Genomic DNA, 24,607 nt, shown 5'->3' on the forward strand with positions numbered 1-24,607 from the left:
CATTGGTGCTATGTGGTTAACGGAACTCCTCTCCCTGTCTATATGGGGACATTTCAGAAGGAAGGGATGGAGAAAGTCTTTTCCCTTTCACTCTCTCCAGAGCCACTGCCACCCCAGCTAATACAACTCAGACGCTCAGGTTTAGAACAGGAAGCTAGCCATAAACCTAACCCCTCTATAGTGCTATAGAGAACCAACACTAGGAGGCTCCTACTTCAGGCTGGCTGGACCCTAAACTGCAGCGTTTGAGGGCAGGGGTGGGCAGAAGATCGCTGGGTGATTTGCAATAGATTAGCAAGTGTTCCTGGATCATAGTTGTTTTACCTTACCAGTGGCCAAAATGAAGAACGCTAAACTGGAGTAACTTTTGTGCTAAATTACCAAGAGGTCAGTTTAGTTCAGGTACTGGAGAGGGGGGTGGTATTGTTTTTGTTTGTCACTAGGTTATGTATTTTTGTGTTTTTATATTCTAAGAGTCCCTGTGATCCTCAGATGAAGGGTGGTATAGAAATTTTAACAACAACAACAACAACAAATTCCCAGGATCTGAATGTGCTCAGATTAATCTTGTTGTTCAATTCTAACAGCATGTATTTTGTATCTAGCTGGAATGGACCAACTTTGGGAATCAAGTAAAAATCCCACAAAGTAGATCTGTCAAACCCAAAGTCTGCCCATGCTTGATCTAGGGCAGTAGTTCCCAATTGTGGCTCCCCCGTTTTTCAAAAGCCAAGTTTTTGAAAAATTTCCTATCTCTATGGTAGTTTTTGTTTTTTGAATGGTGCCATGGACTCCCTGGGTGGGTTACACGGACCCCCTGGGGTCCACGGTATGGACCACCAATTGGGAACAGCTGCTCTAGGGCACATATGGGAAACCCATGTAGCCTGCAGCCCAGAGGCTCCCTCTTCACTGCCCAGCAGTTGACTGGTGCCAAAGAGCACTTTGCTAGGCATGCTGCTTTGCTGCTTCGAGTGTAAGTCAGTGAGGGAGTGGGGGGAGGGGGGGAAGGCACACAATAGGAATACTGAGATCGCCTTGCACACTGCACTCCTGCTCCACTGCCCAGCTGCTTGAGGAAGCACACCAAATGGAAAACTCCTCACACAATGGGATCTCAACATGCTGGGAGGAAAGGTTTAAACCTCCCTCCTCCCACCCTGATGCTCTGAGATTGGGGGGGGGGGGGAGGTGAGAGATAGTGCACAAGAGAAGGGAAAGCTGCGCCTGCTTTAGGGAAGATTGGATCCAAGCCCCACTTATCACTGGCTCCAGCCCCCCATTCCACAAGGCCCTCAGGATCAAAAAAGGGAAGAGTAATATACTGCAACACCTTCTTGCAGGTCCCACAAGTTCCTTGTAGGATTGATTTATGATATGTCTTATTGGGGGGCGGGGTTCTTTTTTAAACTCAGGTGTACAAGTTAGTTGAATGTTAAAAACACCAGATGTAAAAGGGTGAGTTCGAGCAGTTTAGAAATTTGAATACAGAAATGAAGGCCCTTTGCTTCTGGCTACTTAGATGTTGTTGTTTTTGGAAGTTGAAAGACTTCCCCCAATGCATGTTTACGTTGCTAGGGGGCGCCCCTTGTTGGTTTCGAAAAATCCATTGTGTAGGATCAAACTTGCCAAGTTAAAACGTTTCCACTTTACTCAATGAAGAGAGAATTGTGGGCGACTTACCTAGTGAACGCTCCGTTGTGCTACTGAAGCCTGCTTGGAGAGGGAAGAGCTGCATCGGCATAGTGGAGCCTGCCGCTTGCTTCCCTTTAGTCTGGTGGGGCAAAGTGGAGGAAATTGGGCTTGGTGGATGTGTGCCATTAGGCATCATCCAAACCAAATTCCTCTTCCTCAAGATGGATTGGGGGGAAACTCCCTCCCCCCACACGCACACACTCCGTCCCATACACACACACTGTAGAGAAGTTTCAGGTCTCAATGTGCACCTTGCTGTACTCCCTGCAGTCCACTAAAGCCAATCCACTACATTACAGGAAGGGTAGGGCTTCAACATCCCTCCACCCTGCAATGCACAAGACTGGATGCACACTATGCTGTCGGAACGTTAAAAGGCTTAGAAATTACAACAAAGGATCAAGTTTTCGTAAGATAAGCTTTGCAAGGGACCGGTTGTAAGAATTAAGGGATTTGAGGCTTTGCACGCAAAATTTATTTTGCAGAATTCTGTCCTGCCCTTAAACAACTACGGTATGTATCTTATTAAATATTGACTTAACACCACTGACGCCAGATTCACTGCTGCCCCAGCCTGCAAAACAAGAGAATCAGGGCTGAAAGACTAACAGAAAAGACTTGAGTGCATGAAGCCTATGCTGTAAGTGAGCACCACATGCAAGATGGCAGAACATGTTTAGTGCTTACAAACCGCAGAAATTGAGGCAGGTGCCTTAACCTGCCAATTTTCATGCTTTCTGCTGCAGGAGTGAATTTGGAACAGCTTTCTCTTAAACCAAAGGCTTTTTGATCCTAGCACCTGCTATAAACACTGGCATACAGAAGCTTCGCATGGTTTCCTAATCCTTCACTCTTTGGCCCACCTCTACTTTATACTAGCATCAAAAGGTGAGTGAACCCGTATAAACCATGAACAGGAAACCAGGTCGTCCCCAACTCTTCCTTCACCAGCATCTAAGGCAGACAGAGGAGAATCGCATTGAGCAAAACAGAGTAGGGTCACCTCCTGCAGCCTGCAAGATGATTGCCATATTAAAATGCACTCCCTTCATATTAAAATATTATTCTGCAGGTACTTGAAACACCACTTGCTTATTGAGTAACCCAGTGCCATTTTGGCTTAGTGTGTCAGAAGAAGCCTTGACAAAAGCTCTTCTGCCCAACCAAACCCCATCACTGCACCATGGGCGCAAAAGGAAGTCACTTACCACTGGGCTTTAAATACTTCTTGGCATGCAGATAGCTCTCCAGCATACGTTCATTGAAAAGCATGTACCCCATTGGCTCAGAGATAATGATGTCCACCTGTTCTGGAAGTGAGACCTCCTCTACCTTCCCAGGAATGACCACGATCCGGTCAGTGAGGTTATTACTCTTTACTAAAACCTGTTCAGGAGGAAATCATGGGAGGAAATCAGAAAGAGACCAATCAAAGAAAACTCACAGAAATCCCCACCTGTTTGGTCCTTAGATATCTGTTGTGAGAAAGGGGTGGATACTTTTAAGGGCTTCTCTAACAGTACACCAAAAACAATATTATCCCAGACAGGTAGACAGATAACTCAGGGCTGCTGCTTATGTCAATGTCAGGACTGGGGACATGGAAACAAGTTCAGCAGGTGGCTAAGCAGTTCATCTTGAACTTAAGCAATGAATTCATCACACTGAGATGTCAAGCCAGAATCAGCTGCTTTGTTGACTCTTTTTGTCATCTGCTCCCTGCTGGACTGATAGCTGCAGTACGATCTTTTGGACCAGCAGCGAAGGCGGTGCTGCAGTTCCAGATAGCTGCCACAGCGTGCAGTGTTAGAAACAGAGATATAAAAGCTAGGAGCTAAATGGCACCTTAAACCTAGGTTATGGGTGCAGCAACAGAATGTCTAGGCACACTTTTTAATAACAAGAATACAAAGCTGAAAATGAATGAACTGCAACTAAAATATTATGTTCACTTTTCATATGGTCTAGTCCTTCCCCTAATATTCTTAAGAAGGTCTCTTCTCTAGTCTTCAGGGAGTAGCTGGAAGTGGGGAGGCAGAAAAAGGTTCTCCTTTCCTTCCACTCTGCAGTTTTACTCTGAAATCTTAGGCAACCAGAGCTCAGAAACTGCTCGCGCTAATGAAATTCCCTGTCACAAAATGCGCCTAGAACAATGGGAGTTTCAAACACTGACAGCATGTACAGGGCACCTGGGACCCCATGATAGGAGTCCCCAGTTTCAGACTTGTATATATGTTATAAACTTGGGTAGAGATATCCCGATACAAAATACATATGTAGTATCTGTGGGCTCATACACACTTCCTTTTGTCCAGGATTTAAAGCTCTGTATCCAAGCGTGTGCTCTTTTGTCCCAGTACTTTCCCTGGGAAAACCCATGTTTTACTGCTGAATCGGAGCACACAGCAATCAGGTTTTTTGTTTCAGGCAAAATGCGGGCTTTCCGAGGGAAAGTGCCAGGACAAAAAACAACAACACGAATGCTTGGACATGGAGCTTTAAAGCGCCACCTTTGCCTGGAGCAAAAGGAAGTCTGAATCAGCCCTCAGTTGAAGGATGCGCATGTGAACAATTTGCCATTTTCTCCTTTAAATAAAAGCAAAAAGTAGAACCATAGAACTGTAGAGTTGGAAGGGACCCCGAGGGTCATTTAGTCCAACCCCCTGTGATGCAGGAATCTTTTGCCCAACATGGGGCTTCAATCCCCTGGGATTAAGAGCCTCATGCTCTACCGATTGAGCTATCCCTTCAGCCTAGTGCATCAGAAGGGATGCAGGTTCCTGCCATGTGTGCAAAATACAAGGAGCATTACTAAATGATAAAATAATTCAAAATAACTGTTGAACAGCTTAAAGGGATCCCAAGGATCTTCCTTGGAACAGAATGCAACATTTGCAAACTTGCAGCAAGGATTAAAATGGCTCAGGGGAAGTAATGAACTAGAGGCACACCAGCATTTTAGACATGTGCAGAATCGGCCTAATTTGGGTTTAGCCCTGTTCTGATAAGACATCACTTCCAATGCTAAATCAGAAATAACAATCCCACCTTCACAAAATGGCTGTGGAGAAAATTTGGAAATGTGGAAAATTTGGAAATGCCTCAAGACTCAATACTATAAACATGGGACGTTCCCTACAATATATTCACAACCAGACTATGAAGTAGGTTAGGCTGGTCCAAAGTGAATTTCATACGTGTGCTCAAAAACCTTCCTCTGGACTTCTCCCCATCTTGACCTTCGAGATAATCTGAGCCAGATTTTCATATAAAATGCACACAAGCCGGAGGAGCTAAGAGCATGGGAAGTCAAACAAAGATTTATGATTTGGCTTAATATTTGGACTGTTTGATTATTTTATAATTCAGAATGTTTTTAATGTGGCCTTTATGGATTGTTAATTGGAAAACTTAATAAATATTCTTTTAAAAAAATAAATAAAATGCACATAAGCAAACTGATTGTATGGGGGGGAAAGATTGTTAATTCCACCCTTGCATCGAAGCGTAGTTTCTTTTCAATGCCTAAATCAACACCACTTTCTCTTTATAAGGATAGAGCAGCACAAGGAAGAGAAGGGAAAATGTCCTGTCAGCTGCAAAATGTCAGCATTTGTGACCTAAGTATGGGTGGCTCCCCAGAGGCTTTTCCATAAGCCTTGAAACATCACTGACCTCTGCATGTTGAGCCATTGTACTGGCTTCCACTGCATAGATTTTTCTTGCTCCAGCCTGTGCTGCGAAAAACGACAGGATGCCAGAACCACAGCCAACATCTAATACAATCTGGTGGGGAAAGTGAATAGACAAGACATATCATCAAGTCACTAAGCATAAGCAAATTTTCCCTCCTCCCAAATGACTTTGTAAATGCATTAAATATTTGTATAACAGGAAGTTAGTATGTAACACAAAATCTAACCAAAACAACTACAAAATTCTGAAGTGTGGAATATTTCCATCTTTGAAGGAGGCAGTTCCAGTGCCCAGAGATTTTAAGTGGCAGTGTCCTCATATTAGAGAACAAGCCAGCCAGCTAGAAGCATTTAAGCATAAGACTTCATTCTATGACCTGTCCTGACCTAGTCAACATTTCTTCACTGACCCTGGAATTTCACTGACCAGCGGTGGTGGACAGACAGAATTTCTTAGGATTCAGTTCAGGACCCTTGCCACGGTTGTGAGGCCACATCTATTTTTAAATTTAATGTTATAAACTGCTTTTCAAATGCTCATGTTATACCACTTTTCAAATATGCGAAATAGATAACATTTATTTTGAACACAGAAGAAATGCAGCCTGGGCGTGAAACTTGCAGACATTTGGTCTTGCCTTTCACGAACTTTGGATTATTAGGAGGAGCCTGTACTGCTTGCATCACAAATACAGGATGCACTCAAAAAGTGCCAATAGACTCCACCCCCTTACCTTGTCTTTAAAGTCACTGTGGTTCTGCAGAATTGCTCGCTGGTACGTGCCTGTTCTGACATAATCCTGCATCATATTTTGCTGCTGAGATAAGTATCCATAAAACTAAAGGGAAACAAAAAGCCTCTGCTAAAGCCGGTAAACATTTAACTCAAAGAAAGAAGCACCTCACTCGATATAAGCATCCAGTATACCAAATGATAGCAATGCTTACAAATAATTGCTACCAGAAGAAATCACTTCTTGCACTCACTCACTCTCCATGTGCACAGATACTGCCAGTGTACAAGCCCTGGTAATTTTAGTTTGCAGAACTACTCTTGACACTACACTGTCCCAGTTTCTGACAATGACCAGGACATGCATCCAGCGATCTGCAGTTGCAATTAAGGCCCATGACCCCATGATTTTGAAGAAAGCTGTGCCCACAATTTGGCCAGTTCTTTGAATGCTTTATAGCACACGGAGAATCTATGGAGGATTCCAGTAGACAAAGTTCTGCTCATCTTCCTATCATTCAGCCCTTAACATACAACTTTTGCTTTGTTTCCCAGTATTCCAAGCCTCCCCCCCAAATCCCTACCTCAACAGCTGAAAAAGCTAATGAGTGAGTAGCAAACAAGCATACACACTCAATTAGCAGAAGCACCTTATTTACCAATAAGGAGCTTTAAAAATCTCCAGTTTGCAAGAGACATACATTTGGAAATGAACACAAGGAACTTACAGTGACTCCACATACACACCAGAGAAAAGCATCAGCTGTTGAACTCACCCACCTACCTGAAAGTACTGCACAGCAGAAGACTCTTCTGTACGCTCACTGAACACAGACTGCTCAATGCTGTGGCCCCGACAGTTTTTCAAGATATTATAAAATGAGCAGAAGTCTAAAAGAAAAGTCAAACACGGCCTGTTTAGCTTTCAAATGTCACTGTTCAGACCAAACACAGAACTTGGAGAACTAACAAGCAACACACTTTCTGAAGGATGAAGACTAGGAGAGGGGCAATCGTCTCAAACGCTGTGTTGAACCCATGTGGGCTATTAACGTAGTATCTAGCCCTCTGACTGTATAAAGCTTCACAGCCTCAGCAACGAGCAAGTCAGAGACCACGTAGCAAGGCACTAGCATTGCAGATCGGAAGGCTGCCCATATAAAATGTATCTGGTGCCATCTTGAACCCAGCAAGGTTATTTTCTTCTGAAGTTGTTTTTAAGGAAGCAATCTGGAGTTTCACGGCCCCTGGAGCAGCAGACGTACGTAAATCAAACACAAATCAGGTGGTACATACCACTTGGCGTTGCGAACTGTATAAGGACACTATTACACCCCAGTGTAATAATGAAAGATTGCTTGCCCACTCGACTGCATTCCGTCTCCTTCGACACAGAACACTTGAACACGCAAACATCATCTTCTGTGGAGAAAGAGGAAGGAAAGAAGAAAATAGGATCAGTGGCTCCATCAAATGCTGAAAACATTGTCTCCTAAAAGATGGGACACAAGGGCAAATATCCAAATATTTCATTCAAGCAGCACAAGGATTTACCCTTCTGTAACTGAACTCTCTCCTCCCACCACACACACCCTAAATCTGTTGTGGGGTTTCCTCTAGCCCTCTGGAACAGATTTGTGACTTCAGCAGGACAGGGACTTCTGCAGAAGCAAGAACCTGAATTTCAAGAACTTCCTAATCTTCATTACAGCAAAGAAATGCCTCACTACCTGTAGCCATTCCCTACTGATATTCAGTAAGGTGAGTATGCATCTGTTAGTTCACATCAACCGTATTTCTAGTAGTGTTTGGATTATAGGAAAGCTGAACCCTAACCAGTGACAGGCTTTTGCTTCATTTACCTTTCACGTACTCAGTGCCTAGCATGTGCAAGGTTTGCAATAGCTTTATTCAGTTTTCTTTGTTTTGCACATACAGGTGAAACTAAAAAAAAAAATAGAATATCGCGGAAAGGTTTATTTCTTTCAATAATTCAACTTAATTATAATTGTGATGATTATGGCGTACAGCTGATGAGAACCCCAAATTAACAATTTCAACTTTGGGGTTTTCATCAGCTGCTCGCCATAATCATCACAATTATAACAAATAAAGGCTTGACGTATCTCGCTTTGCATGTCATGAGTCTATCTCATATATTAAACTCCAGTAGCTAATGAAAACAATTGCTTACATAAATGGACTTTTCCACAATATTCTAATTTTTCGAGTTTCACCTGTATGCTACAGTGAGGGAATTCCTCCAACCTATTTTTTTTATCTCTTATGCTTGCATATGTCCATTCATGAGAAACTTTTCCCACATGGTAAATTATATTATCTCCCTGGCAGGTGTATTGCTTAATTCTCAAGTTGTAGTTTGTCAGCAATCTTCTCTCATATTCAGCCCTCCTTAAGGTGCCAGTTAGGCAGCTAGTTAGTATTTGTGAAAGCTGTTTCAGCCATTGAATGGAAACTGAAAGTTTAAGGTATTTGTCACATTTAGTTTTCAAATGATAATGTATAAAGATGTTTGCAAAAGTATATGTTGTCCCAACTACCTATATTCATGATTTGCTTTTTTACATATGTTTAGCACAATGGTTTCAATGGTTATATACCCTATCTATACAGCAACATCACAGTGGGGTCCTCTAAAATTTGGTAGTTCTTACTCTTGCACTCTTAAAGGTAAACTTTTGAGGTTGTAAAATGTGTTCTCAATACTAATTCAGGAAAAAGATGTGCATCAGCTATGAGAAATTTTGGAGTACAGTGCCTAGCCCCTAATACTAATTAATCTTATATAAGCAAGATAAAATGAGTAACCCACTGTAGATTCCAAGTCAATCCAAACTCTTCCTAAGCATCTTAACAATCCACTCAGGGTGCACTGTGGGCTGAACAAGTTAATCACATGCTGGCAAAGGTTAACAAGCAGAATAATTTATTCTGTCAACAGTTCAAGTTTAACAGTATTGGCAATACTCTATTCAGATGCTAGTCCACTTAATCATGGCCTGAGGAAAAGCAGCCCTGAGCATCTTTTGAGTCAGGATGGCTTGTCAAAAGGAAAGGGGGAAAGGAAGTAAGAGGGCTCACCTCTGTCTTGCAGCATCTATTCAGCAGTGTTTGCAATCTGCTGTGGATCATAATGTCTGAGTGTCTTAAGAAATTATTTTGATGTCCAGTAGGGCTCTCTCAAAACCCTTAAAACATATGGAGAACCTCTGTTCCAGGTAACTATCGGAAGGATACGTCCATGACCACCAAGCATGTTGCAGAACCACAACTGAATTCACAATGAGGCAGCAGGAGAAAACTCAACTGTTTCAGCAAATGCTGGTGTCGGTTTTAGCTAAATGTCCTGTTATTTTTATGACAGCACTCCTGTGGCAGAGCAAGCTGTCTTATATGCAGTATTCAAAGAAATCTGACTCAGATTCCATAAATATATTTCAGGAATCAGTGAGAATAAATGCAATAACTCAGCAATGTCATATAACACAAGCCTGGAATGCAGTTGAAAGCCAGTAGTCAAGGCCTACATGCCTTTTCGTCCTACTGAATTGTTGCCAACTTAGGTGTGCAACTGTTAAATTTCTATTTTGTTCTATATTCACAAATAAAACTTGAAAAGTATCAGAATTTCCCAGAAACAAGGGCTGGTAGTTACTGGAAAGAACAACGTTTTTCCATGACCTGGAAAGTTTACTTGACAGGGTCTAAATATATGTTGAAACATATCATGATGCAATGCATCTTGCATTCCCTTCTTTTTGAAGGCAGGTGCTGGGTTAAACTGGAGTTCATATTTGAAATGATCAATAGTGTTCAGAAGACTCCAGAATAAAAAGTGGCTTAAGTCATCAAAGACTGCATGCTGCTTTCTGTTTCACATCTTTTGACAGGGAAATGGGTGCAGGGATCAAGATGGGTTCGCTCTTTTAAACTGGGTCTTGAGCAATGTACCAAATTCCATTCTAATATTTCAAGGCTCATCTTGAATTCAAGAGCTCAACATACTACACCATAGAAGGCCCAGAACCCTACCCTGAGTGGTTCAGAAAAGAAGGCCCTCTCCTTTTAATATGAGGTTGAATATAAGTGGTTACTCAAGTGGCAAGATCAAACATAGCTACACTTTCCTTAAAGAACACGATTCTGATTGCTGGGGCTTCTAAATAATATAATCCTGGGACCACATCAATCTCAGTCATTTCTATAGTACAAAAAAGAGTGCTTCTTGGAAATGAACATTAATTTCCTCCATTGGAAAGGAGCACCAGGCTGTGGGCACCACACACATTCACCCTCACAACCTCAGATTGCCCCACAGGCAAGCATTCACTAGGTAAGCATTCAGAATACAAGCACAGAATGGCACAGAATACAAACACAGCATCCTTCTGGTAACTCCAGTGGGCACTCTTGTAATTTATTTTAGTTTATCCTGAGCATCAAACCGCCCTCTTGGCTCCTGTATAATAAATGAATGCAACAACCAGTGCAAAACTGTCTGAAATTGAAGTGTAAAGACATTGTGCAATTTTTATACTAAGAGTTTGGAGAGGGACCTGACAATTTTGAGGTTTTTTTCCCTTTTGTTTGTTTGTTATTCTAAAACTCTGCTCATTCCCCTGGATGGACTATGGCATGTTGTGCTGGGACAAAAATCGAGAGGACAGGATGGAGGTGAAGAGGAAAAAAATCAAGAGTTCCACCAAGCAATCTCCCTGCAACACCAAGAGCTGCCAATTCAATGACAGGTCAGAGACAAGGCCATGAGCTCAGTTGGAGTCATTTTACTGCACAATGTAGTAAAATTAACACAATGAGGCTTGGTCTCCTGAAGACATAAGCAGCCAGGATAGGATGTGAACAATGCCTCAGACTGAAATTGACTGGCAAGGCAAGGGTTAGCCCAAGACAGGGAGGGGATAAAAATCCCAGAGCAGTTGTGTGCCTTGCGAAGAACACAATTCAGATCCTAGAAAAGAGAGCCCTGCCTTTTCAAGATTCTGCTTTTGAAAGCTATTCAATGTAAATGTCTCTCATGCACATTAATTAAGCTGTCAAGCTGGGCCTCCAAGTTCTTTGTGAGTGATAAAAGAGGCACAGCAGATGTGCTCTGGGCTTCCATACACAGAGCACAAAAGGGCTGAATGCTTGGTGAATTCAAAAAGGCCGCCAGAGCTTTGTCACATCAGAGCTGGATTCATGAGATGAGATGCTTGCCTTGCTTCCACTCCAGAGTCCAGCTTTCTTCCAATGGCAGGCTTATTCCAAGGGTGCAGCTTGTGTCTCACCCACCTCCCAAGATTTTATCTACGCTAAGCTCCACTGGTAGTACTGCAAAGCCAGAAAAAGTTGCTGCATTGGAAGACATTCTTCCTTAGATACTTTCTCTGTGTATTTCCACCAAGTGCCAGGCTTAAATACAGAAGAGGAAAAATCAAAGACTGTTTATGTTACTATGTGATTGTTGTTCACAAAACAGGAGAAGCATCTGGAATAAGCATAAGCAATCCAAATACAGTGGTGCCCCGCTAGACGAAAATAATTCGTTCTACGAGTGTCTTCGTAGAGCGGATTTTTCGTCTAGCGAAGCGGCAATGCAGCGCGGAGGTTTTCGCGCCGAAATTTTTTTTTTTTTTCCGTCTTGCGAGGCAGCCCCATTGACTTTTTCGTCTTGCGGGGCAGCCTTCCGCTAGCGAATGCCGTTCGTCTAGCGAGTTTTTTGTCTAGCGAGGCATTCGTCTAGCGGGGCACCACTGTATGGCCAATTTAGATTTTACATTTCCCAACGTTTAGGCTCATCTCCATGACTGCTGTAAAACGAAATAAAATACTTTCAACTTGTCTTACATTGGTAGTGGTATGCCTCAGACACCTTATATTGTGGTATGCCTCAGGCACCATTTCCCCAAGCAATCCAGAGTGTTGCAAACAGACCAGTCCATGAAACCAAAGGCTGATCCTCACCAGCTCTGTTACATCCCAATAATCCTTTCCCTAAATAAAGATTAGTAGCTAGGTGCCTCCCACACCACTACACCAATCCCAGCAACTAGGAATGTGTGGTTGTCACTGGAGAACCAACATGGTTGTACTTAGTTCAAATGCAATCTGTAATCATGTTCTGAATATGATTTAAGTAGGGCATATATGGAGCAAGCAAGAGAGTAAGCATGTCTCTTAAGGTGGCTACTTGTCCTGGGAAAGGGGGGGGGACCTCCTTTTTGTATGACTCACAGTTTGAGAAGCACCAAGGAATTTTAGTCTGCAAAAAAGCAGATGGTGACAGCAGTCACGAAATTAAAAGACGCCTGCTTCTTGGGAGAAAAGTGATGACAAACCTAGACAGCATCTTAAAAAGCAGAGACATCACCTTGGTGACAAATATAGTTAAAGCTATGGTTTTCCCAGTAGTGATGTATGGAAGGGAGAGCTGAACCATATAGAAGGCTGAAGAATTGATGCTTTTGAATTACAGTGCTGGAGGAGACTCTTGAGAGTCCCATGGACTGCAAAAAGATCAAACTTATCCATTCTTAAGGAAATCAGCCCTGAGTGTTCACTGGAAGGACAAATCCGGAAGCTGAGGCTCCAATACTTTGGTCACCTCATGAGAAGAGAAGACTCCCTGGAAAAGACCCTGATGTTGGGAAATATTGAGGGCACAAGGAGAAGGGGTTGACAGAGGACGAGATGGTTGGACAGTGTTCTTGAAGCTACCAACATGAGTCTGAGCAAACTGCGGGAGGCAGTGGAAGACAGGAGTGCCTGGCGTGCTCTGGTCCATGGGGACACGAAGAGTCGGACACGACTAAACGACTAAACAACAACAACAATAAAAGCAATAGCCCTTTTAGTTGCCACAAGGCTCTTTATGGATGTTGCTGTAAAGGTACGAAGCATACTAAATAAGGAGAAAGGGTATGTTAGTGCACACAACACTAGTGCTTGTTACATAACCTTTGACTTTTACTTAAAACACTTGCAGACAGTGTATTTATCCTAGATGTACAGAGGGCAGAGCCCAATCAAGGTTGTCTGTCACTAGCACACCCAACCCACCACAAGTGTCAGTCACACATTCATCCCTTTCCCCTTGCCACTATTCTGTACAAATGAAAAAAGGCTACGCAGAAACTTCAGCTAATATTTTGAGTGTATGCAAAGTATGTAGATTTACATACGTAGAGACTCCAATCATGAATCATCACTCTGGGAGCCAGTGTGGTGTAGTGGTTAAGAGCGGTAGACTCGTAATCTGGGGGACCGGGTTCGTGTCTCCACTCCTCCACATGCAGCTGCTGGGTGACCTTGGGCTAGTCACACTTCTCTGAAGTCTCTCAGCCCCACTCACCTCACAGAGTGTTTGTTGTGGGGGAGGAAGGGAAAGGAGAATGTTAGCCGCTTTGAGACTCCTTCAGGTAGTGAAAGGCGGGGTATCAAATCCAAACTCGTCCTCTTCTTCTTCTGGTACAAAACACCCATGACTTACATGTCAATGGACTTGGCGGATTCCAGTGCTGCTGGCTCTGCTCACACAACAGACTTCTGCTTGCACAACAGGACGTCTCCCTTGACCCATCTCCCTGGCAGCACCCCCTGCCCCACAGCGCACCGTGAAAATGTGCTCCAGAGGGTTGGGGGACAGGCTGGAGCAGATGGGGGGTATCATACTGCACAAGCATGACGTCACTCACAGAGAATTGGATATAACACACTGCATTTAAAACACTTTGTTTAAAAGTTAAAAGAAGGAAAGGAGGAGGAGGAGGAGGAGCAGTTTGAATTTGATATCCCACTTTTCACTACCCGAAGGAGTCTCAAAGCGGCTAACATTCTCCTTTCCCTTCCTCCCCCATAACAAACACTCTGTGAGGTGAGTGGGGCTGAGAGACTTCAGAGAAGTGTGACTAGCCCAAGGTCACCCAGCAGCTGCATGTGGAGGAGCGGAGACGTGAACCCGGTTCACCAGATTACGAGTCTAGTGCTCTTAACCACTACACCACAGTAGTTTCATTTCACAGTACAGTATTATGGGGATTTTCTACAAAGGATACTTTGCTAATGTTAACGAGTAACAGGATCAGTGCTGGGGTACTGGACAGCTGTGGTCAATTACTGCATGAAACCAAGAATGCCCTTCTGCAGATTGGCAGGCGGCCTTTCTTTGCATCATGGTGTCATCTGAATTTGAAAAAGCCAGAGATGTAACTCCTTGCTCCCTAGCCATTCTGGATTATGGTTACACAGACCTTGTCTGAGCTCTCCCAGGGTTCTAAATAAATGCCAAGAACTATGCAATCCTTTGTTCAATGACATACATTTGAACACTGTTAATAGTGTTCGCTCCATAAGACGGCGACGCGCCCGAACATAAGACGCACCTAGTTTTTAGAGGAAAGGGGGAAAGCCCTGGTTTTTTGAGGATCAGCTCAAATTTGTGCAGCTTTTTTTGCAAAGGGAAAAGCCCTGGTTTTTTGAGGATCAGCTCAGATTTGTGCAGCTTTTTGCAAATGGGGGGGAAAGCAAAGCTTTTGCAAAGGGGGGAACAAAGCTTTTTTTGCAAAGGGGGAAAAGCAAAGCTTTTTTGCAAAGGGGGGAAAGCAAAGCTTTTGCAAAGGGAGAACAGCAAAACTTTTTTTGCAAAGGGGGAAAGCAAAGCTTTTTTGCAAAGGGGGGGAGCAAAGCTTTTTTTTGCAAAGGGGGGAAGCAAAGCTTTTGCAAAGGGGGAAAAGCAAGAGGAAAAGCCCCATTTTTATGGGGTTCAACTCACATTTCTGCAGATTCTTAAGGAGCCCATTCTACAGTTTGCAGAAAGATAATCTAATCAGCCAGTTACACCTGGCTGGGGAAACAAACAGCCTCCCTCTGCAGGCACATTCAACAATGGAGGCCTGGGCAAGGGGGCGGGGCCCAGAGGGAGCCTTATCTCTCTCCCAATCTCTTGCTGATCAGCTGCTGAGCGGGGTCCTTTCAACACCCCCTTCTCTCTCTTTCTTTTAAAAAAAGCAGGATCTGCTTTTGGCCCCTGGGCAATTCAGCTCCAGGGACCACCATTCGCTCCCTAAGACGCACAGACATCTCCCCTTACTTTTTGGGAGGAAAAAAGTGTGTCTTATGGAGCGAAAAATACAGTATTTCTCCACTGGATTTTGGTCACAACTTAACTTGGATTTTGTAGTAATACAATTCTACTAAAATCATTAATTGCAATACCTAAAGACATAAAAAAACACTTGATCAACTGACCAGGTTTTTTTTATGGCAAACCATATTGCTTTCACTCTTGCAAATAGACCCTGAGACCACTATAATGAGTTAAATGGGTAGAATTCAATTATAACAGGGATTCTAACTATGAATGTATCACAACAACAAAAATTCCCTTACTGATAGCAGTTATGCAGTGATTACTCTACCTGACAGCATGGTGTAGTGGATCCATGTTGTATATGGATCAAAGAGATTCACCTTCAATTTTCTACTACGCCAAGTCATTATCTTTCAAGTGGAATAGCGAAGCAAATGTATGGTGCACTGAATACAAAGGAGATACCCTGGGAACTAGAAGGAAACAGTAAAGACTGGTGCCTGTCTGAACATCTTCAGACATATGAGTTTAATGTGTTAGCCAAATAAAGGAAGCAATATCCAGAGCCCAGGTAGTAGGCCACACAAGTTGGGACCGAAGTGAAATGAAATGGCATGAAGCAACTTAACTATTACATCTGTATATCATTCGATAACTGAATAGTGGATAATATGGTACTTGATTTCTTCCCAGGTTTGGTGCCACCACAACAGGCTGAGCTGGATTCTGGCTATTGCTCCATTTACTTGGCTAACAAATATAAACACATAATAATTCAAGTTTGTGGGCTCAGAGCAGGCATTGTTTTTTAGCCTTTAGGCCAAGACCCAATACCAAGCAGAGTGTGCTCAGGGCCGGCACCAATCTTTTCTGTTTCCCTCTAATACCCATGTATATCCTCCTCTTTAGCAGAAACAACATCCTCACCAATACTTAGCATTTATATGATGCTTTGGAGGATTCAAAGTATTTCACACGTTTTACCTTGCAACCCATGACGGAAACAAGATCTCCCATCTTCACAGTCCAGTCTGGACTCTAACTGTACACTAGCTATTTAGCTTTTCCAGGTCTGCATTCTCCAACTTTGTATGCTACAGTGACACATACACAAGTTCTACAACCCAGCTACATACGATGCAAATGTGTAAGAGGTATACAGTCCCAAAAATTCCCTTCTCCTCTGAAGAACTGGTTAAGTCCTTAGTTGTGCTAGGCAACAGTGGGCCTGTATAACACATAACATTACTTAAACAGTCCCAGTGAAGAACAACAGAATTTAGCTAAAGTCTGCAGAAACATTTACGTAAGTTGCACAGGCGTCATAGCTCCTACAGAATTACCAACCTTACTGTAATTCTTAAATACTAAATAGTGCACGGGCAGGGAACACACATTAGTCTAATGGTCTACCCAGTCATTAGAGCTAAACTCCAGACCAATAATGTTCACAAGGAACAATCAAGCAACCTTATGTCCCTGTCTAGTTGAAGTTCATTAGCTACATATGTGGCAAGTTATTTGGAAGGTAGTACCTGCTGGATGTCTGCCAGGGTTTCTATTACACTTGCTTGCTGCTGGGGGGACTCACTATCTTTACTTTTCTTGTAAAACTGATACAATCTGTCTTCTCAGTGTAAAATTTACATAGAGGATCTCTTGGGTGAGGGATAGAAAAATTCAAAATTTCAGAAAAATCAGGTGGAAAATGCATGTTTAAATCATGAAGGTAGAAATCCTCCTCCCTCTATATATCAGAAATCTAAAAAAGAAAACTAAAAAATCTGAGTTTCCAGTTTATGTCTGAAGACAATCATATGTGAAGCTCTCGTCATCTTACATGCATATCGTGGTATTCAACTACCATATTGCTGAAAGAGAATTCAGGGCTGTACCTTCGTTTCTTGAAACTCTCTCGTAGGTGAATGAAAAAATATCAATTTTTATCTGAATTCTGTGAAATTTAAATAGCTTATTATTCACTAATAGAAAGTTCAGCTAACAGAATGCTAAAAATATGGTTGAACCTTAATTATACAAACGCTCCTCAGCTATATGATCAATGGATACTAAGGCTGAGTGCTGCTGGATTTCCAAGTAGCACTTACCGTAGCTTAAATAGTGAAGCAGGACTATCATCTGCTACAGTCGTAATGTATTTTGTTAGCAACTGGAAACTTTGCCCGATAACTGACAGGCATTAGAAGAAACTTTCCAGGATCAGATCGAGCTACTAAACACCATTCCTTTCTTTTCTGAAACTACCAGGAACATGGTAAATGGACCTCTAGCTCCAGCCAGCTCTCACATTCCTAACTTTGCCCCATCCAACCAGAAAGGATGTGTCAAATCAATCAGCTGTCACTTTAATTCAACCCCAACCAAGAAAATATGGTTGACCGGACTGAGATTCCAAAGCAATTTTTCAGTCCTGGCTGGCTTTAACATATTTTAATCAAGGTATTGTAAGAAGTTGACACAGTACAGTATTTCACTCATAAAGGAAATGTTTTCAAGGTATGAGAGGTGCCCCACATTTCACTATTATCATAAGCCCTGTTACTTGCCTGAATAAGGGTCACTTACTTATAAGTAAGAGCCGCTGTTTACATATTTTGGGTGGCAGTCAGGACAGTTGTCATGGCTGTGATGGGTCGTAGGTGCCCAATCCGTGTCAAGCCTTTCTACCTTAGGTGATGCCAACGTGTTATGTTTGTGCTTAGGGCATCTACAAGGGGATCAGTTTGTGTATAAAAATATACTCCTAGTCCCTGAACTACCGTCAGCAGAGTGGCCCTGAGAAAAGAGACATTGGGAACCCCTGTTTTACAGCATTATTTTGGACAGAAGCCATAATTTGGTAGGAAATACCATTTAAAGAAGATCCAATAGTTCACCTGGTATGTTTCCCTTTTTGGTAATTAGAAAAAAGAAAAGTAAGCGGTAGAAGGAACACAAGAAAACTTGTTAGGGCTTAGAAAGAAACCTGGAAAGAAGGAGTTGCCAATTTCCCTTCAAATCATCTGCTGAACATCCCCTGAAATCAAAGTCGCAAGAGAAAGTATAGGACAACAACATAGCAAAAACTGTTGCTTGATAACAAGCTATAGTATCAAGACGTGGGGTTAGTAGGTTTGCCCACATGCCCACCAATACACTATGGACCGAGGTCTTTCTTGCCTTTTAACATTAAGATTTCCCTCACAACAGATTAAACCTGAGAAACTACAGGCCCAAGCATCAGATCACTTACCCTAGAAGAGTGGTTCTCAATTAGTGGTCTGCAGACCCAATGGGTCCACATAACCCATATGGGAACCACTGCTCTAGAAGAATGCTCTGAAAGCTGCTGCTTGACAAGTGAAGTTTTGTCTCCTGGTAAACCTGGAGCAGCAAGAAGGCTTAAAGAATTCACTTTGTGACATGGTTTGAAGGTTTATATTCCATGCTCTTTCCAGTTTTTTATATTTTCTTGAGTTGTTGGTGTAATTCAGATTTTTGTCATCTTTATTCTTTTACATATTTTAATGTTTTTTTAATATTTGACTGCAGCCATATTGGAGATCTTGTTGAGGAAAAAAAGTAACTTGTACAGTAGACGCTCAGGTTGCGAACGTGATCGGTGCGGAGGCGTGTTTGCAACCCGCGCTGCTGCGTCTGCACATGCGCATGACTCAATTCAGCGCTCATGTGCAAAGCGTGATTCCGCGCATGCACCAAAACCCAGAAGTAACCCACTCCATTACTTCCGGGTTGGCGCAGTGCGCAACCCGAAATCATGCAACCTGAAGCGGGCCGTAACCCGAGGTATGACTGTATCTATTCATTAAGTTACCAAAAGTCCAGTCTGAGGTTTGCAAGGTGTATCTAAATATCAGCTAGCAATTACACTTCTACAAGAGGTGAGATGGGGAAGTAATAATAATAATAATAATAATAATTTATTATTTATACCCCGCCCATCTGGCCAGGTCTCCCCAGCCACTCTGGTGGAGAATTTGCTGGTGGACACCAAGCTCGTGTTTGTTTTGGTTAATACAAAATGACTGTTGCTGTTTGTTTTGCATTTGTTTGCATACTTCACAGAAAAAAATCAGTAAAGCTATATTATTAAAAAGAAAATACTGGCAATGAAGGTTGCACAGTGCAGTGTGTTTCAGCATACTAAACCAAGCACTAGAGTATAGCGCATTATCTTATTTCTTTGTGCTTTCTCTTGTTAGAAGACAACACCAAATCTCAGAGTTATTTGAAGTGAAGTATTGTGAGGCTCATGTCTAATACAATGTAGGCACTAAAAATGCCTAGTTAAAAGGCCAAAAACAGTGATCAAGACAGTGGCACTTTCAAGAGAAAGCACCTCCTGTAGCAGAAATCACTTGTTTTAGTCTGAACCCCTTGAGCCAGCTGCTTCTAAAATGGCTGTCATACTGCTCAGTGCTGGTAGTAGAGATACCAACCAGTATACAAATTTAATTAATAATAATACTAACAACAACAACCTTCTCTAGTTTTAGATTCCCTTCAAACTGGATTTTGAGAAGCTGAAAGGGTTTCAGAAGATAGCTGGAAAGACCTGACTATGTGTAGCCTAAAGAGAGGATTAAGGAGGACCCATGTTGAGTTCTCAAATGTTTTAAACAAAAGCAACCAACAATTGCTCTGCAAATTCACATCTACCAATGAGTTTGTTACACTAGTGCATGAAAGCAGATGTCAAAATATTTTCCTCATATTTAACCTAAACTAGCAACAAAAGCTTATGAACACCTAAGGGAAGTTATAGATTCTCAACCACTACACTGGATTTGTCAGAATTATACAATTCCTTCAAGATGGTGAGAGTAATCTACTGAAAAAGCAATTTTGTGTGTTTAGCTGATGGGTTTTATCAGTGGTTTTAAGTTTTCAAGGGGGGGACCCCTATTCAATTTAGGGTAACTTCCCTATGCCAATTTGGGTAAGGTGCAAAAGAAAGTTTTATTGCAAAAGAGAGCAGCCTATTTATTGCAATTTATTTTACTTGCATTTAGTAAATAAATCTAAAAACTGAAACTGCCATGCTTGCCTAATATTGTATTTGCAATTGCATTCGTTCATTGTTACAAATGAACTTATGAAGCAGTCATTTTTCTGCAGAAAAATAAAAGCACTAGAAAAATGCCCACCCACTGTTGGGTCTTGCAGACAGGCAGGCCCCATTCCCCTGGACAGCCTTGCAATGAGTGAATCTTCCAGAGTCAAGCAAAAAAGAAACCAGGCCTTTTGAAAGACAAAAACCTATTCACTTGGCAGCATTTGCACTCCTGATCCCCACAACCTTCCCTAGAGAAACCTGTCTAGTACATTAGCTTGGTGGTTTCTTGCTGTTCCCAGCAACACAAGAGAAGTATGTGGCCAGCTTCATGGGGGCTTTTGTTTCAATTTCAACCAGTTAACAGGGTGATTGTCATGGAGGCCATAAACCCCTAAGCCAGCACTAAAGAGTCATCATGTATGCTGAAGTTTACCAAAATTTCCACATCACTCATCAGACCAACTAAGCTTGAACAAAAGTGCCTGTTGGGCAACAGAGTGGTCAGTTCTACTGCAGTTGTATCCCCTGACCCTGCTATTGCAGGCCCCCAACACCAAGAGCTCACTTGGTATGCAAGCCAGAAAGGATTAGAGATCATGTATATGAAATATTCTGAACCTGTCAAAGTCCAGCACTGAGTTGTAGTCACCCTACTGAGGAGTCATGATGCATTGTGTTGCAACACACGGGATTGCAGTGCTTTCATCCTAATAAACTCAGTGGCTTCTTTCCACAGCTTCAAGTCTTTCAAGTCTCCCTGCAGTTGTCTCCGTAAGAGGCATCATCATCAAGCAAGAATGACAGCTAAAAGCACACACAGTCCACTCTGTGAGGCATTTATTGGCTAAACCTAGTGACTATGTTCTCTGCAGGTCTAAATGCAGACACTTTACTAGGGTGCCCAATAATTTCAAGGCTGATTCTGTTGTAAACATATGCACACCCATTGGCTGCTACCTGCTCCTTCCTTCATTGATGCGAGCACATTAAAAGCCCTTAGAATTACAGCATCTTTGGATAACTTCCAGGGTAACAATTTGGTCCCCTCTTGAACCACATACTCCAGTTTCATTGCACTTTCCCATTTTCTTCCTAATGCTAGGAATCCTTTCCACCAATCATTCAGAGAATGATGCACTTAATAGAAGTGTTTCTGTCCCAGAAGCTAAAAGCCGCTTGCACTACTCTGCTATGTATGACTGACTTGGGCTGCAATCCTTAACCCCACTTACCTAGAAGCCCCATTGAACTGAATAGTACTTACTTCTGAGTAGACTTGGTGCAGCATTGCATTGTTACTTGGGAACCTGGGACTACAATCCTGTACACATTAGCAGGTCCCTTTGAAGGACCTAGCTAACTAAACATACACAAAGCACAGCAATAGGATGTCACAACCGCAGTGGAATCTGCCAGTGGTGTTGCAGAGTAGCCTAAACTGGGAGCTGCAAACTAGGAAGATCCAATTCAGATCTTATGCAGACATAAGCTCATTAGGCAACCTTTGACAACCCCAGCCTCAACCTGGGATAATAAAACTGGTCTATTTTACTGAACTGGATTACTGAGGTAATGAACAGAAACTTTAAAGTACTATACAGTCACTAAGTATTGTTATTACAATGGTGTGAATACTTCCAAGTAGCCATTCCAGCAGTAATTGAACACACTCTTAAAATGCCATTTGTATCCAGGACAAATGAACCCCACTACATATGCTTCTATAGTTTGATGACTGACTTGACAGTACTTTCTTCTGATATTCAAAACAACCTCTTAACCCAGTTTTAAACAAACCTGTCAGATTTTGGACCTGTTTGGCTTCCAGGCCAAAAATAAACTCAAGGATCTTCTCCACATTAGCAGAATTTTAAAATGCCCTATTCCAGTTTTAATCTCATGTATTGACCGAAATAAAACTTTTAAAATCTTTACTTACCTGGCCTTTCAACCCATTTACTTTTTTGTCTTCTAGAATCACAACAGACATTTCACATTCAGCTTTAACCACTATGTGCCCCCCCCCAAAAAAACTCTTTTGAAATCAGCTATTGATCTGATAATTTAGAAGATGGCTTGGGGGAGGGGGGAATCAACTTCTACTAGTTTAGTTAAGGTACTTCAGATGCTAGACAGACATCTGCATCTCTTTTTGAAGAACCAACTGGACTCCCTGCAAGTATTGCATAAGACTATGAAAGCCTTTCAAGGCAATGCAGAACTAGTCATTCAGCAGGTGAAGTATTCCAAGAAACCTGTCAGTTTGTGTTTAAAAGCAAGAAGCAGAGACAGCCACTCAGCACGGACCAGGCAGGAATTTGTATAGGCATGGGATAGCCTCCCACTCCACCTGCTTGCAAAGGAGATTACCACTGCCCTCCTCCCAGTCTCTATTGCTGGAAAGTGAGACCAGGGTCCGGAGTCCCCACTTGGCCACCAAATTCAGTCCGTGAGCTTGGGCCAGCCGCTGCCTCTCAACCTAACATCACACCTCGCAGGGTCGTTGTGAGCGTAAAATATGGAGGAGCAGAATTTCTGTACTCCGTCTTGAGCTCTCTGGAGGAAAGGCGGGATACAAATGCAATCGATGGTGAGAATAATGAGCTGTCATGCTGGCCCATTCCTTCGAAGGATGATGCCTGCCTGCCCCATCTTAAGAATGTAAGGATAACCCCTGATGTATCGGGACAATTCAAGCCTGACTTCCTGGCCCAGCACCAGTGCTTTTTTCTATTTTAAAAAAATGTATTGGGGTACTCACATTCTGACTCAAGAAAATCACCATTTTATACTTCAAATCATGATAAATTAATACAGTAAATGGACAAAAGTACAAAGATTCACAAAATGTTCAGGGGTATGCGTACCCCTAGAAAAAAAATGCACTGCCCAGCACACCTTGTCCTCAGCAGATGCCCATCGCGGCACGAAACATGCAAGCTATCCCTGGGATGCAGGGCCGGCTCACCCACGAGGCAAGGCGACTGCCTCAGGCGGCAGGATCCCAATGTCGGCATTTCATCCAAACCCCGTTCCTGAGGCACCTCTTCCCTGATCCCCATCCTCCTTGGTACGGGGAGAGTTGGAGGAAGAGTGAGGCGGCGCCATTCCGGGGGGGACCGAAGTGCCGGCCCCCGTTACTGGAAGAGTGGCGGAGGTGCGGCACTCTCCACATGCCCAGAGGCACCGGCGCGGGCCCTTTCGCGCCCCAGCCACCCAGCCTGCCAGCCATTCATTCACCCGTCCCTCAGCCCGAGCAGGCCCCTTCCCGCCGCCCGGCCACCAGCCCCGTCTCTCGCCCCCGCGGGCCTCCACTCACGGCTATAGAGGGCGAGGCAGGCAGCGTCAGGCCCGGTGCGGGCCTCGAGGCGGAGCGCCTGCTGCTCCTGGTGCCGCTGGATCTCGCCGTTGGCGTCGCCGATGGTCAGGAGCCGCACGCCGGGGAAGACCGACACCGACGCCGCCGACGCCATCTTGGCATCCCAGGCCCGACCCGCGGCCGCCGATGCTGCTGCTGCTGCTGCTGCTGCTGTGAGGGGCGCCGAGGAGGAGCAGCAGGAGCAGGAGGAGAGGCCGGAAGCCGCGCCTCCTGAACGCTGCCGGCCAGTGAGCGGGACAGCGCCCCCGTGCGGGCGGCGGTGGAAGAGCTCGCGAAGGAGCCCCGTTTTCACGCCGGCCAGCGGTCGGGGAGGGACAGGGCGGAGGAGGGCGACCCCTGCTGGCCGCCAGCGGGGACGGCGCCCGCACCTGGGCAAGGATGCGGTTGGCATGCATTGCAATTCATGGGAGAACTAGTCATTTTTATTTTTATTTTTATTTTTATTTCCTGCATGTGCGGGGCAAAAGCAAATGGGTATGCATTGAAACTCTGTTGTTGTTGTGTTGTTGTTGTTGTTGTGTTGTTTTATACCCTCCCCTTTTCCCTGACAGAGACTCAAGGCAGCTTGTGCATAAAATGGAAACAGCTAAACACTTAGAAAAGAAAACAACAATCATAAAAAAATTATCATTAATTTATCATTAATAAAATTAAATTAAAATCACAGGTAAAGGTTAGGGACCCCTGACTGCTAGGTCCAGTTGGGACGACTCGGGGGTTGCGGCGCTCATCTCGCTTTACTGGCCAAGGGAGCCGGCGTACAGCTTCTGGGTCACGTGGCCAGCATGACTAAGCCGCTTCTGATGAACCAGAGCAGCACAAGGAAATGGTGTTTACCTTCCCGCCGGAGCGGTACCTATTTATCCACTTGCACTTTGACATGCTTTCAAACTGCTAGGTGGGCAGGAGCTGGGACCGA

At 43.5% G+C, this 24,607-nt stretch overlaps 1 protein-coding gene across 2 annotated transcripts in view; it reads right to left on the reverse strand.

The window, feature by feature from the left end:
• CARM1 (coactivator associated arginine methyltransferase 1) overlaps positions 1–23,826 on the reverse strand; it is a 39,799-nt gene extending 15,973 nt beyond the window's left edge. The window contains exons 1-6 of one of the 2 annotated variants that reach the window (XM_033173917.1): positions 23,629–23,825; positions 7,420–7,545; positions 6,908–7,014; positions 6,125–6,229; positions 5,371–5,481; positions 2,904–3,081 (exon numbers count right to left, since the gene is read on the reverse strand). In XM_033173917.1, the coding sequence (XP_033029808.1) occupies positions 2,904–3,081; positions 5,371–5,481; positions 6,125–6,229; positions 6,908–7,014; positions 7,420–7,545; positions 23,629–23,782 (781 nt within the window). In that variant the 5' untranslated portion in view covers positions 23,783–23,825. Of the gene's footprint in view, positions 1–2,903; positions 3,082–5,370; positions 5,482–6,124; positions 6,230–6,907; positions 7,015–7,419; positions 7,546–23,628 lie in introns of both variants that reach the window. The other variant, XM_033173918.1, reaches the window with a different exon arrangement.
• Between the last annotated feature and the right edge of the window lie 781 nt (positions 23,827–24,607).

This window comes from Lacerta agilis, chromosome 16, assembly GCF_009819535.1.
Source record: "Lacerta agilis isolate rLacAgi1 chromosome 16, rLacAgi1.pri, whole genome shotgun sequence".
Lineage (NCBI taxonomy): Eukaryota > Metazoa > Chordata > Lepidosauria > Squamata > Lacertidae > Lacerta > Lacerta agilis.